The 17,663-nt window shown below is 38.8% G+C and overlaps 1 protein-coding gene across 1 annotated transcript in view; it reads right to left on the bottom strand.

Moving 5' to 3' along the window:
• Positions 1–9,056: 9,056 nt before the first annotated feature.
• Positions 9,057–17,663, bottom strand: part of bys (Bystin) — a 52,364-nt gene continuing 43,757 nt past the window's right edge. Inside the window, exons 6-7 of the mRNA XM_067157919.2 lie at positions 17,329–17,537; positions 9,057–9,321 (exon numbers count right to left, since the gene is read on the bottom strand). Coding sequence (XP_067014020.2) covers positions 9,105–9,321; positions 17,329–17,537 — 426 coding nt within the window. The 3' untranslated portion in view covers positions 9,057–9,104. The remainder of the gene's footprint in view (positions 9,322–17,328; positions 17,538–17,663) is intronic.

Raw genomic sequence — 17,663 nt, 5'->3', positions numbered from 1 at the left:
CTTCCTGGTGTGGTTTGGACAGTGAAGTGTTAGTTATTGTTAAAGAAAATTCAAGAAGAGGAACACACAGTGGGACGACATTGTGACAGGTCAGCGTTGGAAGCGAGAGCAATAGGAAAGCAGACGAGGACACACACCACATCTTCAAATACCTTAAACAGGCTCTCTCCTCATGTCCAATTTATCTCGGTCCCCATCGAGCTAATTTCTGCTTCCCAGATTCATTCCAATTGTTAAGTTTCGCTGTACTTCTGCTTTTGTGTTATGCCATGTTATTGTACATATATTTATAAAACTAGGATTTATTCACCTTTATACACTTTCCAGATAACTTGGGTTGCCTACCAAAGTATACTTTAAAAACTTTTCTAGCCCTTTATTTTAACTATCAAAATATACCGTTCATGCTTATTTATTATAAGCCCATAAAATTTCAATTTTGTTCCGTATTGAAGTGCAATCATAAGAAGTAAATTGACAAGACTGCACCTTTTCAATACAATATATCAAGTAAATAATATTACATCAGTAGTGGGACTAGTTTCAGCCACTATCAATTTGATAATATTATAGTTCTATATTCAAAACCTAATATTTCAACATCACGTAAGATTCATCAGATGTAGAAAGTGTAACAGTAAACAAATGTTACACCGATGTAGAAAGGGTCCGTCATGTGCAAGTCCCCAAAAAAAGGGGATACATGCAAGAAACATTCTATCTTTGAATCTAGTTCCTCAATGAAGTCAATTACAGATTAAAGAAGGAAGGATCTACAGTCTATGATCCCTTACCTGAAGACCCAGTAGTTATACGTTTTAATAGCATCTAAAGTAGATTAAAAAATATTTAGCCACAGTGGAGGTGGCTGAAACTAGTCCCAAGATTGATGTAATATTATTTACTTGATATATTGTCAATTTTTTTCTTACTGTTCATGCTTCTAAAAAAAACACCTGCCTGCCTGATGGCCATGATTGTTAAGGCATTGAGTCTACATGACCTGACACCGTGGTTAACCGGTTCAAGTCCTACTGGAAAATATTTTCACTATCAGAATGTTAGCCAGCAGGCCAGGATAGGTGGTGGTATATAATTTATAAACACTAGGTTCCATGCCAAAAGCCTGGATTCAATTCCAAACCTTTCCGCTGTATTCATGTGGAGTGAAGGCGATTTGTCCGTTGGATAGAGACGTTAAGCCTTGAACAGACCCCCTTGGTTCTATTTGACACGAGTAGGCTATGTGCCGACACTGGGTTTCATCCTTTCCCTACCTCTTGTCATAATCCTCTCAGATCCAAATGTGCAGGTCACCCATGGGTGTTAAATAGAAAGATTGCACCAGGCAAACCAAACATGTCCTTGGACACTTCTGGCAATAAAAGCCATGCTGTAGGATAAATACAAAAATAAATCTTATAAGCCAACAGTTCGCCCCAATGTGGCAGTGGAACTGCTACACTTCTCCAAAAGTATGAGCATGAAAGCCCATGCAGTCATTTATAGCAAGCACTCCCCTAGTGCACTGTCATAGCATGTGTTTCACAAGAAGCTCACAGTGGTATCTCAATAGGGAACATGCATGATCCGGGGTTTTAGTTAAAAATATGCTAATCTGATTCAAAATTTCATGCAGAATTCAAAAATGTGATCAGAATGTACAAATAATAACTCCAAACATGATAAAAATCTATGAAAATGTCACGTCACGCAAGTACGCGATCTCATTGGTCTGATGTCATCGTACAGGTTGACTGAATTAGCAGACGAAATAACACATAGTGTGCTGTGAGAAGCAGGATACACTTCGCGTATTTCTACTTTACGTTAGTGTCTAGTATGGTTAAATTCGAGGTCTATACATTGGATAATAATCTGAGTGGTATATTTTAGACTTAAAATGAATCCTGCGCAGACAGTGAGGCAGAAAACTTGTAAATGGTGTAGAGTTCCGATGTGCAATAGCACATCGCATACCATACCAAACAAATTGTTTATACATGTTCCAAAGACGCTAAAACTAGGGAGAAATGGATTTTGGCGAGCCGGAGAAATGCTGGTGATATATCGGAAAAGTCTACAGTTTATTTTTTGAAGGTTTTAACGTATGATGAATTTGTTTGAATTTTCAAATCACTTTTCCATGTCAGCTGTTCTAGTGGTAAAACTTTAAATTTTAATGTATGATGCTTTATTTAAATGCTTCAATTACATCTTGGAATATGAAAGTAATAAACAGTACATTAAATAATGCTGATTATTAAAGTATTCTCCAAACCTAACCTATGTTTTGGGTGATCCATGTCAAGATAATAAATCAAAGGGGTTATGAACCATTTTGACAGCTCTAATTCTACCAATATATCTTGGCATGGGACAGTTATGTATGTCTTTATTGAAGAGCTTAATTGGTAAAGAAATTTAGGCCATATCTAAATACTCTATAATGTAGCAAAGAATAGGCGTGTACATCATGAAAGGAAACAACGTGAATTTAACAAATGTATAACTCTACACAAAACCAATGCTTGTCTGTTGGGGTCTTATAAGTTAACAATGCTCAATTATAATAATTATCATAATATTAATGAAATAAATAACATAATTGCACACAGGTGAAAATAGTGATGTAGGTGTTTAAAATATTATCCAACTTTGCCTAAGTTTCAGGTTATACAAGCCAAGTCAATAAACCGAAGGGTAAAAATACCGCGCGAGTTGGCCGTGCGGTTAGGAGCGCGCAGCTGTGAGCTCGCATCCGGGAGATAGAAGGTTTTGAACCCCACTGCCGGCAGCCCTGAAGATGGTTTTCCGTGGTTTCCCATTTTCACACCAGGCAAATGCTGAGACTGTACCTAAGGCCACGGCCGCTTTGTTCCCATTCCTAGGCCTTTCCTGTCCCATCGTCGCCATAAGACCTATATGTGACGGTGTGACGTAAAGCAAAAAAAAAAGTAAAAGTCACAGCACCCAAGAGACATTCCTGTATTGAGCGACTAAAATGTCACCAGGACACTTTTCTTTCCTGATATGCTCAGCTTGTTAAAAGCCAAATGTAATTAATGTTATTGGCTTCACGCCCCGCTAACTACTACGATTTTCGGAGACGCCGATGTGCAGGAATTTAGTCCTGCAGGAGTTCTTTTACGTGCCAGTAAATCTACCGACACGAGGCTGACGTATTTGAGCACCTTCAACTACCACCGGACTGAACCAGGATCGAACCTGCCAAGTTGGGGTCAGAAGGCCAGCACCTCAACCGTCTGAACCACTCAGCCCAACTTGTGAAAACTAGATGAAGTCATATTTATCTTTATCATGTTTAACTTTTCCCTCCACAAAGATATTTAATTATCTTTCATGGGCCCCGGAGATGGGTAGGCCAGTTGCCCCAACACCACAGAAGCGGACTAGTACTATAATGCTACCTATATGTTTATGTTAGTGCTGAAATCCGATTTCTTACTTTACTAATGCTGAAAGCCCGAAAATGTAATGTTATTCTTTAATAGGGGAATCAGTCTAGAAGGAAATGTTGAAAGTGATGTGAAATCTATCCAGGTTCGTTGTTATCCTAATACTATGGTTTACAGTACATTGCACGTATATAAAGAACGCCACTTACAAACTTGCTTGTTATCCGCTAATTTCTGCGGCCACAAAAGTCACATTTTTCAAGAATGATGACATCTACACATGGTAGATTGTCTGACTGTGCTGTTTTGAACCTTTCTTCTGTCATTTCGAAGTTATTCGCGATCATGAATAATAAACAGTGGGCTTTTAGCAACGGCTGATGCACAACGGCTGGCAGAGCTCCATGCGGTACTGGATCGTGACGTCACAGCGCGCCGCTTACGTCAGAGGCCGTTTCACTCGCCTTGCGGAAAGGCACTATTAAATATTTTTTTAATGGTAGAAAACAAGGCAACATACCACAATGTAATACGTTTACGCACTATTTCATTGGTGTACTTTTCAAAAAAAATATTTTTGAAAATGATGCATGTTCCCAATTGTGTACCAGCCAGTCTGGCCTTCTGACTCATGAACCCAGTGCCACACAGGTTTTTAAAAAATTGAGAAGCCTGAGCACTATCAGTTTTGAGAATATTATAGTTCTCTATTCAAAACTTAATTTTTGAGTTGCCCTTTCTTTGCCTGAAGACCCAAGGGAGATAGATACTTTCTAATAGCATCTAGAGTGGATTAGAAAACAATATTTAACACTTTTTAAATAATTTACACAACTTTGATATACTGTTGCAAATGTATCATTCTGGTACACGATTTCTCCAGTGTCAGGTTAACATGTGTGTGCCGTCGGCAAAAAGCTAACGTATTGAACGCTGTTCAAGAAATGCTCTGTGCTTTCTACTTTTTTTTTTTCCCAAGGTGCTAACTTCAATTTTGTTTTGCTCTATTTTATTAACCCTCGAAGTGCTATCGTCTCACTACGAGACGATTCGGATCCCAGCTGAAGTGCTGTCATCTCACAGTAAAATCGATATAACTCCTAAAATCGGTATAACAATCAATTTTAGGAATATTCTCGCTGCGAAATTAAATTCTTACGAATCGTCTCACTGCGAGACGATAGCACTTTGAGGGTTAATACAGCATTGTAAAGCTGAATACAAATATTAACTAGTGATGGGCAACGCTCTTGTGGAGACTCTCGAGAGTGATTGTTCTGTGTTGTGACCTGTGTGATGTCCCAGTAACTACGAGTGTAAACTTGATAGTATACCATAAGCAGTTATTGCGTGAAATAACGTTCTCATATGGAAATGTGTAACCCAATAAATTTTGTCAAAAGCCTGGAAAAGTACTGCATGCTCAACTATGAACCACTTAATACCATTAACAAAAATGAAAACAGAATGTCAGTATCCTAAATGGTTCAAGAGTTATTTCAGGTGGACATCCTAGCTGAATAACCCTTATAATTGTTAACAACTGTAGATAGGATGTATACTTACCTGGATACCTTGCGATTGTTGTTGACAGGATAGCTTCTTGTGATGCAGATCAGGCTGGAAGTGTTCTGTGATGATTCCCCTTCATTGGTTTGTGTTTTTAAGTGCCGGAACATCCCAGAAGCATTTGTGCCGATGTATTTTACTTCTTTTGAACAAACAACACAGCAGGCTGTGCTATGTGGCGTCTCTTCAAAATAACTGACATCCACGACTTACGTTGCAATTCGGACATCGTCTTAAAAAGTTGTTGTGTACAATTAGATAGAATTACACATTGCACCGTCATATACCGAAGTACCTAATTATGACGCAAATACTCTGTAACATTGTAAGAAATTATTTCCTTTGCCACCAAAATACCGGTAAACATAAGCAGTGTACTTATGATATTGAATATGGGGTCTGATAAGAATGTCGAAATAATTGGAGCAAATAAAGGCATTTTAGAATACACGTTCCACTCATGCGTAATGGTGGTTGCACATGCAGCAAGGCACATCTTACCCAGTCTCGAGTTCGAATAACACACGTTTCTAGTATCCAGTACCTACAGTAGCCATCAATTTCTGTACTTAGCCTACTCATTTGTGTACTTACCGTTGCATACAGTGCCAGAATGTGTATCCTTTATAATTATATGAAACTGTGTCAAAATAGATTTCAGTAGAAATCAAAGAAATGAACATCCTAGTCACTTGTTGACATGTATTTACGAAATGGAGAAGGCCTGTGGTTAGCTATTCGCATACTCAGCTCATAAAACATTCAGCTCCGTCTACCTGTAGGCCTAAGACACGCTGCTCGCCACACCACTCTCGAGATCTCTCAAAATTTCTCGCGACCTTGTCTCAGACTGCCCATCACAGTGTGATAAGTATTTTGCTGATCCTTTTAATCAGAAATCTTGAAAGTATTTTAATATTTATTTCTCCCAAGCTATATAGCTAAGAAACAACCATGATAAATGTAATAATTGTAGAAGATAATGTAATGCCATTTTTTTTGTTATTGTTGGACTTGTCATTGTATATGTCGTATATAATGTTGGAAATAAAGCTTATTACATATTTCTTGCAGTTGTTACTTCTACTTTCACATACTACTCTAGCTCCCTCTATGGATCAGTGGTGGAGTATCGGCCTTCAAAACTAAAGATCTTGGGGTCAAACCTGGCAGAGGCAGTGAAATTTTTGAAGGGTGGAAAATAGTGCTGTACATTCGACACTCCATGTCAGGATGTAGAGTCTAAACGATCTCTGGTAAAACACTTTGTGTTTACTCAACTAAATTAATTAAAACTTGGCCATAGATCATCCAACAGAACTATGATTTAGTCTTATCATCTGGTAGAGTAAAACAGAACAGGGAAATTGATGCACAGCCAGCCTAAATAGCATCAAAAAATGCCTGTACACAGTTGCGAAGTTTGTACAATTATTATCCAACTACTCCCCTCACGTACGGATGTGAAACAAGAGCACATCTCTCAACAAGCCTGAGAACTCTTTAACAAATCCAAGTTATACATATGTCAGGGCGAAGAGCAAATTTTATGTATAACTGAGAATTACTTTCAGATCACATTTAGAATAATTTTCTCTATTTTCAAGAATAAGACTAAAGATGGGGTAATTCAGAGATGTATATAAGTTAACAACATAATTTGTACTTGTGATTCTTTTAATATATCAAGCCCGCCTGGTGGCCATGATTGTTAAGGCGTTAAGTCTATATGGTCTGACAGTGTGGTTAGCCGGTTTGAGTCCCGTTGATTGAAAAAAATGTTCACTATCAGAATGTCGCCTGGTAGGGTAGGAGAGGTAGTGGTATACAATTTCTAATCATTAGATTGTGTGCCAAAAGCTTGGATTCAACTCTGAACCTCTCCACAGTCTTCATATGGAATAAGGGTATGAGACGCCAGAAGCTCCCAGAAGTTGGCTATTGTGTCACGCCCTAAGGTGGCTGCCTACTGTTGTTTACAAACAGACAACTTCCCGATAATATTTATTGAATTCTTGTTGTGGTTTCATATTTCTTTCAGATTTTTATTGATTCGTATAATTTACAATGCCACAGAGTTCAAATGTGTGCAAAAAGTATACGAACAAAGGTAATAGATTCTACAGACTGGATAACTGTAAACCGTGTGGTGATAATGTGCTTGATGTTTCTTAGGAAATGAAGATTAACCCATAGTGAGGCGCACTTAATTCTGTAATGCTAGTGATCTCATGTCGAATGTTTCGCCGCCCTTGGTTCTTGTGTTGAAATTGCTGGCTATATGGTATACATGGTAAATACAGTAGAGCCTTTAAGTCATAAAGGGATTGCAAAAATGAAGTACAAACCGTTTCAAATAACGTCACAACTCTTTTTCTTATTAAGATTATCGCTCCCCTCCTGCCGTGTGCATAGTGAACTAGAACTAAAACATTTGTGTGGTAAATTTGTCCAGATTGTTGTATTATCCTTTCCTAAAACTAAAAGCCCATTGGTACCTATCCGATAAATGATCCCTCCCAACATTTCCACTGATTTTGTCTTTATCAAGGATCTCTTATTAAGGGTTCATAAAATCGAGGTAGTCAGTCAACTATACGGAACATGCACAATGTATAAAACACTCCATCACTAAAAAAACCTCACCTTCCTTACAAGGCACGCCACAGTCTAAATGACCGACCCTGTGTTTATCAACACGTAACTCAAGAACAGAGCAAGAAATATAAATAATATCGACCATAATTTATAGTTTAACAAAGGAACAGAAGCTACCATGGGAAACAACACTGTAGGAGACTTTAACTGGGTTATCACTGGGTGAAAGGAAAACTGTGGCGAGAAGACCAATGTGCAATCAACTGAGTGTTAAGAAAGAAAGTGAAACTGTAGTCAAGGCCCCTAGGGCTTGTACAAGAAAGCTTCAGCCTGAAGAATATTTTGAAGACAATGCATCTAATTCTGTTAATATAGTGATAGATTGAACAATTTTAAGTGCAGTGTTGAGAGAATGTATATTTTGTAGTTCTAGTTGGTCTAGGAAAAAGTGTAGGGTAAATTTGTAACTTTTTTTCATTCTTTGAATTAGTTGATATTCTTGAGACTTAAAAATCTCTCACTTATGTTCCTTTTTCTCTAAAACCAAACAATGTGACATCATGGCATTTTCACAGTTATTTAATGTATAACACACCTGAAAATCTACAATCAGGCCATTTTGGAATACCTTTTGAGTTATGCCTCACAGTTCTTCTTCAGTTTTGGCAGACTATGGACATGTTGATTCGAATTCAGCTTCATCTGTTTCTGGGCCTTAATCCTCCTCCATCCTTTCACTCTGCAATCTCATCTCGTCTGTCCATGGCGCTTGGTTACGGGATCTTACTTTTTCTTGAAATCTCTTGGTAGCCTTGATTCTAGACTTTTACGCATCCCTGTTGCTGATTACCATTCCTTGTATTCCGGTTCCTTCTTCACCCTGTTACCAGCGTACTGTAGTTTCCTCACAGTTAAATATTTTAAATAATAATATTGTTTTTACGCCCCACTAACTACTTTGATGGTTTTCTGAGATGCCGAAGTGCCAGAATTTTGTCACACAGAAGTTCCTTTACATGCCAGTAAATATATCAACATGAGACTGACATATTTCAGCACATTCCCATACCACCAGACTGAGCCAGGATCTAACCTGCCAAGTTGGGGTCAGAAGGCCAGCACCTCAACCATCTGAGCCATGCAACCTGGCACAAAACATATATTTAAAAATTTAAATTATCAAAAAATATAATAATTACTTCCACATTTACTGAACTATGGTTCCAACTGTAGATCCAGTACTTAGGTAGAATAAAGGAATATGCTGTGTAAATTTCACACACATATCTTAACAGTTTCTGAGAAAAAAGAACAAGGTATAGAAAATAAACATTGACAATATAGGGCATTCTGCCTCACCTTAAAACCTGATTTTTAAGGTGAATGGAACATACTGCAGTTTTGCATTGTTACCATTGGAAGATTGATGATTTGGCAATCAAACAGTATTAGGGAAAGAGGACACATAAATAAACAATAAAAATATTTTTATTATATACTGTACATGTATATGATATATTACGAGTCCATGGGTTCTGCCGTCTCGACATCCCTGCACTTGGCATGTTGGAGCTCACGTCTGATCTCTGGGGTGATAGTGTGGTGACTGTGGTGTTTGAGAAGATTCAGCAGGGCTTCCCGTTGTTCTGAACTAACATCGCCCTTGTACCTTTGCACAAATGTGAGCAATGCCTGGTGCCACAGAACTGGCAACTCTCTTCTGTCGCGTTCAAATCTACACAGAGAAGATAAAAAAAAAATGTTAATGAATGACACAGGGCATCTCTGTGTTGCATACCTTGTCTAATTCAGTCAAAACAGGAAGGTGGCTATTTCTTCTTTTGGGTTATAAGTGACCCAAATTAAAATAAACGTAATTAGGTATGTTCGTTGATGGTGAGCTACTTGGCAAGTCTGTGTGGGACATAATAACAAAGTTAATCATTTTAATGAAGAGAAGTGCATTAAATGCCCTGACCCAGCAGAGCTGGATAAGGGGAAAGGAGGAGGATGATGATTTAAATTCTACATTATTGAAGAGGCAGAGCAAACGAGTAGGGAATAAACAAGTGGCTTTACGTCGCACCGACACAGATAGGTTTCATGACGACGATGGAACAGGAAGGGGCTAGGGGTGGGAAGGAAGCAACTGTAGCTTTAATTACAGTAAGATACAGTCCCAGTGAAAATGGGAAACCATGGAAAACCATCTTCAGGGCTGCCGATAGTGGGGTTTGAACACACTATCTCCCAGATGCAAGCTCACAGCTGCGCGACCCTAACCCTGTTAATAAACAAGTAACGGATCAAGTTATATTAAGAAAAATGGGAACATGAAAAGGAGCAAGTAACAGATAAACACACTTGGATTGGAATGAAATTCATAAGGAACGATGGTGGTCAGAGAGAGGAAGATGGAAAGATGACACGAACATCCTAACCTTGTGGGTGCTGCTCAAGGGAAATGGACAAAGATGAGTACTGATGGTTTTCAATACAGATATTTAACAAAGCTATAAAAATACTGAGATGTTGGCCACACAAGTGAAAGGAGCTAAATTTTCTTTTGCCAAGAAAATGGAAAAAACTATATAAATTAAAGAACTATTAAGATAAAAGATATTGACAAAATGCAGCCAGTTGGCAGTATATTGTAAGTTGGCCTGTACTGCAAGGACGGGCAACGACGATGTACAGGGCTTCTTTTATATACCCAAACCGCCCAGTGGCGTTTTTACTCTCGGTGACATAAGCAGTCGTACAGGAGGCGCGCGCATACTTCTTGACCTTGTAAGGAGCGTGCATATGTTCGACCTAGCATTAGTCGCTATTCTGAATTTCGGCTGTTAACATGGTGAGACAGTTACCATTGCAGTACCGTATTTTCGTATGTAAAAGTCATTTTAATTACGAGTCTGCTCGATATATACACGATGCATTTGTTCAGCAATTTCCTGGTGAAGTGCTGCCTTCATGAGTACAGATTCACGTAACTATAAATAAATTTGAAACTACTGGCTCAGTGCTCAGTAAAAAAAAAGCACACAAATACTCCTAAAACAGAGGAAAAGCTAGATGGCATTAGTGCGAATCTTGAATGGTCACGAAATAATCACTCACAAAATTAGCACAACAAGTGGGGGTTTCAGTTTCTTCTGCACACAGAGCTACAAAGCTGTTACACATCAAACCATACAGGTTTACACAGGCTCATTGTTTAACCCTTACCACTCGTCTGTCGGGTGAGGCCCGACATTTCGATATTCCGTTTCCGGTTGCATGTCGGGCGAAACCTGACATGACATTTTATCGCCCACCGCTCATCTGTAGTCTCTTAGGCATAGATATCAAGGATAATTTAATAAAAAACCACCTATGCAATACCTACTGAATAGGTGGTTTTTTATTAAATTATCCTTGATATCTATGCCTAACGTCATCTTCAATACAGAACAATAATGAGAGTTGTTACTTGTAATGTTGTCTCTTAGTCGACAAAATTCACGATGATATACTGAACTGCCAACTTTTGGTTCAGCGTGGAACTTTGTAGAATCCAGATACTGTTTGACAGGCAGTCAAAAATCTATTATGTAGATCAATCATCAATCAATCAATCAATACTGATCTGCATTTAGGGCAGTTGCCCAGGTGGCAGATTCCCTATCTTTTGCTTTCCTAGCCTTTTCCGAAATGATTTCAAAGAAATTGGAAATTTATTGAACATCTCCCTTGGTAAGTTATTCCAATCCCTAACTCCCCTTCCTATAAATGAATATTTGCCCCAGTTTGTCCTCTTGAATTCCAACTTAATCTTCATATTGTGATCTTTCCTACTTTTATAAACGCCATTCAAACTTATTCGTCTACTAATGTCATTCCACGCCATCTCTCCGCTGACAGCTCGGAACATACCTATGGGAATCAACATCTACATCACATACCACTTAGTCGAGCAGCTCTTTTTTTTTTTCTCAATTCTTCCCAACCCAAACATTGCAACATTTTTGTAACGCTACTCTTTTGTCGGAAATCACTCAGAACAAATCGAGCTGCTTTTCTTTGGATTTTTTTCCAGTTCTTGAATCAGGTAATCCTGGCGAGGGTCCCATACACTGAAACCATACTCTAGTTGGGGTCTTACCAGAGACTTATATGCACTCTCCTTTACATCCTTACTACAACCCCTAAACACCCTCATAACCATGTGCAGAGATCGGTAACCTTTATTTATAATCCCATTTATGTGATTACCCCAGTGAAGATCTTTCCTTATATTAACACCTAGATACTTACAATGATCCCCAAAAGGAACTTTCACCCCATCAACGCAGTAATTAAAACTGAGAGGACTTTTCCTATTTGTGAAACTCACATCCTGACTTTTAACCCCGTTTATCAACATACCATTGCCTGCTGTCCATCTCACAACATTTTCAAGGTCACGTTGCAGTTGCTCACAATCTTGTAACTTATTTATCACTCTATAGAGAATAACATCATCCGCAAAAAGCCTTACCTCCGATTCCACTCCTTTACTCATATCATTTATATATATAAGAAAACATAAAGGTCCAATAACACTGCCTTGAGGAACTCCCCTCTCAACTATTACAGGGTCAGACAAAGCTTCACCTACTCTAACTCTCTGAGATCTATTTTCTAGAAATATAGCAACCCATTCAGTCACTCTTTTGTCTAGTCCAACTGCACTCATTTTTGCCAGTAGTCTCCCATGATCCACCCTATCAAATGCTTTAGACTGGTCAATCGCAATACAGTCCATTTGACCTCCAGAATCCAAGAAATCTGCCATATCTTGCTGGAATCCTACAAGTTGAGCTTCAGTGGAATAACCTTTCCTAAAACCGAATTGCCTTCTGTCGAACCAGTTATTAATTTCACAAACATGTCTAATATAATCAGAAAGAATGCCTTCCCAAAGCTTACATACAATGCATGTCAAACTTACTGGCCTGTAATTTTCAGCTTTATGTCTATCACCCTTTCCTTTATACACAGGGGCTACTATAGCAACTCTCCATTCAACTGGTATAGCTCCTTCGGCCAAACAATAATCAAATAAGTACTTCAGATATGGTACTATATCCCAACCCATTGTCTTTAGTATATCCCCAGAAATCTGATCAATTCCAGCCGCTTTTCTAGTTTTCAACTTTTGTATCTTATTGTAAATGTCATTGTTATCATATGTAAATTTTATTACTTCTTTGGCCTTAGTCTCCTCCTCTATCTCGACATTATCCTTGTAACCAACAATCTTTACATACTGCTGACTGAATACTTCTGCCTTTTGAAGATCCTCACATACACACTCCCCTTGTTCATTAATTATTCCTGGAATGTCCTTCTTGTAACCTGTTTCTGCTTTAAAATACCTATACATACCCTTCCATTTTTCACTAAAATTTGTATGACTGCCAATTATGCTTGCCATCATGTTATCCTTAGCTGCCTTCTTTGCTAGATTCAATTTTCTAGTAAGTTCCTTCAATTTCTCCTTACTTCCACAGCCATTTCTAACTAATTCTTTCCAGTCTGCACCTCCTTCTTAGTCTCTTTATTTCTCTATTATAATAAGGTGGGTGTTTACCATTCCTTACCACCCTTAAAGGTACAAACCTGTTTTCGCATTCCTCAACAATTTCTTTAAACCCATCCCAGAGTCTGTTTACATTTTTATTTACCGTTTTCCACCGATCATAGTTACTTTTTAGAAACTGCCTCATGCCTGCTTTATCAGCCATATGGTACTGCCTAACAGTCCTACTTTTAAGACCTTCCTTTCTATCACATTTATTTTTAACTACCACAAAAACAGCTTCATGATCACTAATACCATCTATTACTTCAGTTTCCCTATAGAGCTCATCTGGTTTTATCAGCACGACATCCAGGATATTTTTCCCTCTGGTTGGTTCCATCACTTTCTGAATCAGCTGTCCTTCCCATATTAACTTATTTGCCATTTGTTGATCACGCTTCCTGTCGTTCGCATTTCCTTCCCAATTTACATCTGGCAAATTCAGATCTCCCGCTAGAATTACATTTCTTTCCATGTCGTTTCCCACATAGCTGACTATCCTATCAAATAATTCCGAATCTGCATCAGTGCTACCCTTTCCTGTGTGTCTCATCTTTAACTTTCTCGTAGCTTACAAATTCTTCTTTCACCAGAATGAACACTCCCCCTCCCACCATTGCTATCCTATCTCTACAATACACACTCCAGTGCCGTGAGAAAATTTCTGCATCCGTTATATCATTTCTCAGCCATGATTCAACTCCTATTACAATATCTGGTAAATATATATCTATTAAATTAATTCTATTCCTTTCTTTACAATACTTCTATAGTTCAACACTAACAATTTTATGTCATCCCTACTTGATTTCCAGTTCCCTTTTCCCTTATCACCGCTCCCTAGGCCATCCCGTTTCCCTGAATGTACCTCCCTATTACCCTTCCAAACAAATTTCCTAACTTATACGTACCACTGCGGTTTAAATGAAGGCCATCCGAGCGCAGATCCCCATCTCCTACCCACCCATTAGGATCTAGAAATTTCACTCCCAGTTTCCCACATACCCACTCCATAGTCTCATTTAAATCTCCAATCACCCTCCAGTCAGTATCCCTCCTACACAGTATTCCACTAATAACAATCTCCGCTTTCTTAAACTTCACCCGTGCTGCATTTACCAGATCCCACACATCTCCAACTATCTTGGTAATTATATCAGCTTGCCTTACGTTGTTGGTACCAACGTGAAAACACTACCACCTTCTCCTTCCCCTCCTCCCTCTCTTCTATTTTCCTCAACATCTGCCTCAACCTAATTCCTGGATAACATTCTACCCTGGTTCCCTTTCCTCCACACACTTTCCCAACGTGTCTAACGATGGAATCCCCCATGACCAGAGCCTCAACCCTACCCACCTCATTTGATCCCCTCCTCTCCTGGTCAGCCATATCTTTCCTGATAGCTGCAGAAGCTACTTCCTCCTCCCTTTTCTCCTTCCCATGACCCTGTTCCACCTGTCTTTTCCTATCCTCTACTCTAAATTTCCCTTTCCTACCTTTTCCCTTCCTCCTACTTCCACGCATCTCAGCAACAGTTCCCTGTCCCTCATCTTCCCTCTGTTGTTCTACCTGGAGTGACTCGTACTGATTTCGCACAGACATCTGTCCTGAATTCTGATCCTGAATAGAGCCCTTAGCCTGCAATCTCCTTCCCCTTAGAACATTAGACCACCTGTCTTCTACAACTCCTCCCTTTCCTTCCCCTCCCTCTTGTACACCTACTGTAACCTGTACATTGTTTGAGGGAGTCCTATCTTCCTTCCTGTCTTCTGTGAGAATCCTAATTATCTCCCTCAAACTTTCCAACTCCTCCCTCATACCTCTCAATGCCTCACCACACCCAAAATAAGTACACTCGCGCTCCTTAGCCATTCTTTACGGGGGGGAAAAATTTAAATTAAAAAAAAAACTTATTTGCAAAAAAATAAGTGAACGGAGGGATATATTGTCTGGGATAGTACACAACAATAAGGTAATTAATATACGACTACACTACAATACTACTTAGTCGTGCTCTATTTTTTAAAATCCTACAACCCCTAACAGGATAAAAACTGCTGTTAACTACTGAATATCGAAAGTAATACACAAGAACTACACAATTCCAAACTGCAATTAAGCCTATCCGAATTACAACAATATTTTAGTAAGAGTTTCTACGGATACCTCTACTACACCAGTACTACACAAATATTTTACAATAATAAAATAAGCACACTAAATTCTAATAGGATATTAGTCGTATACTACTGTACAGTACACTACAGTAATTTTTAAACTACTTTCAGACGTATCCTAATTACGATACCAGTACCGTACCGTATGTCACTACTAAGCACAACAGAAATGAAATTTGCAAGAACTACTGTACTCAAAAATTACCAACGAAGCTAAATGCTTAGACAAATTATTATTAGTATTACGGTCTAATAGATACACACGAAAGATAACACACGAATATAGCAGGCACGATACGGCACTATCTAAATGTACTGTATCTATACTAAAATGTATCTACACTACACTGCATTTGGTTAAATGCTTAAGTATCAGAAGGATTGCCGTACACGAAGAAAAACACAAATATAACTGGCAAGATACTATCTAATGTATTATACCTTATCTTCACTACAATTCTACTGAAATGTGGTTATGTGATTATTACAGTTGGTGGATTACTATTATTTTCCCTACTCCACGGGACGGAGATGGCAGTGTAGCCGCCAGCTGTCCACTCATTCACACGAAAGCTCGAGCGATAGTAAACAAACATGGGCGCCATGTGCTCTTCTAGTCATATATATGTTGTATATGTCAGGGAACACACGAAACCACAGTTTTTTCGCACCTCTGCCTCAAATGAATATATCTAATAGCATTTCACAATGCCTAAAAGTGAACTGAAGATGGTCGGTTTGTGTCCTGTAACCCAACATGTACCTGATGCTGACGGCTGGCACAATTATAAATCAACAGATCCAGATTTCAAGAAATCACCGTTTACAGTGGTTTTAGCCTAAAAAGTACCGCGAGGTATGAAATCACAGACAGAATACAGGTTTTCAGTTGTTTTTTAGCGATAATTTGTACACTGAAATTATTAACGAAACCGACCGGTATGCGATAATAATAATAATAATAATAATAATAAAAATGGAAAATAATTTGTCTTAAATTCCACATATTGCTTTTATTTGCTTCAGTATAGCTTGCTGTAAACATGCACAGCCTAACCACATCATTTAAAAGCAAGTGCTATCTCCAAAATCGTGAAACATAAATACAGGTCATATAAGATAAAACTTTACTTTTAAAATACGAGTAGCAGAGACAACACAGAGAACTTTAACTCGAGGGGTAAGGGTTAAACCTGCAGACCAAAACTCCATAATTGGCCATCTATTTAGAAAGACACAAGCGCCTGGACTCGTGTTTGTTTGTCGTGTCAACGCAACAAATTGACAAGGCATAATGTCTCTCCTTTGGGGAATTTTGGAGCACTCACAGGCCGTTTCAGCCACATTCACTTGGATATTGTTGGTCCACTGCCTGTCTGTTAAGGCTATCATTATCTGCTCACTGCTGTTGACAAATTTACTCGCTGGCCAGAGGCACAGCCCATGCACTTTATTTTACTTTACTTTTAAAATACGAGTAATAGAGACAACACAGAGAACTTTAATTCGAGGGGTAAGGGTTAAAACCTGCTGATTCAGCCACAAGAGTGAGATACTGTGAGGGGTATCTTTCATCTTTGAATGATTGTTTATTCGACCCACAGCTTCTGGACTTATGAATGAGGCCTGGTTTCATGTTAATGATCATGTGAACAGGCATAACTCTCGTTAATGGTGTGCAGAAAATCCTAAAGGTGTTTATGTCCCTCATTATGAAGGATGACACTTGCAGCATTTTTTATAATGTAAGATTTCATATACGATTGTATACACACTCAAAGAAGGGCGGCCGCACACGACGTAGGTTGGGCTGAGGCAGCTGCTGTAGTGCAGAGTACAAACACGTCCGCTCGGTCTGGGTTTATAAGAGAGACCCCTCTATTGTCAACTGGTCCAGTACAGGTTAAATCCTCCACCCATCCACACACACATAAACACACCCACAGGAACTATACTCACTTTAGAAAATGAAAGACGACTGCATCCACAACTCTGTATGGCAGCGCATATTTCTTGTCAAAGAACATGCGAAGGAAGATGGAGTTGGCCCCATTGTAGTCCATCTCTGCTATCTTCAGGATGGCTGCCGACGAATGAAGCACTGGGATCGAGTTGCGAGCAATAACCGAGCCAACAATGATGGCTTCACGAAGCGTGCACGTCCCACTCTGTGATGAAAACAGACATGAAACTATTACCTGCCATGTTGTAAGTTGAATACAAGTCACAATTCATGGCTTGAATTGGATTTCTCAAATACTGTCCTTTGCAATGGTCACAATCAAAAAATAAAA

Source organism: Anabrus simplex, chromosome 14 (genome assembly GCF_040414725.1).
Source record: "Anabrus simplex isolate iqAnaSimp1 chromosome 14, ASM4041472v1, whole genome shotgun sequence".
NCBI classification, from domain to species: domain Eukaryota; kingdom Metazoa; phylum Arthropoda; class Insecta; order Orthoptera; family Tettigoniidae; genus Anabrus; species Anabrus simplex.
Note: the sequence above shows the minus strand (reverse complement) of the source record. Positions and strands in the feature narration are given on the sequence as shown.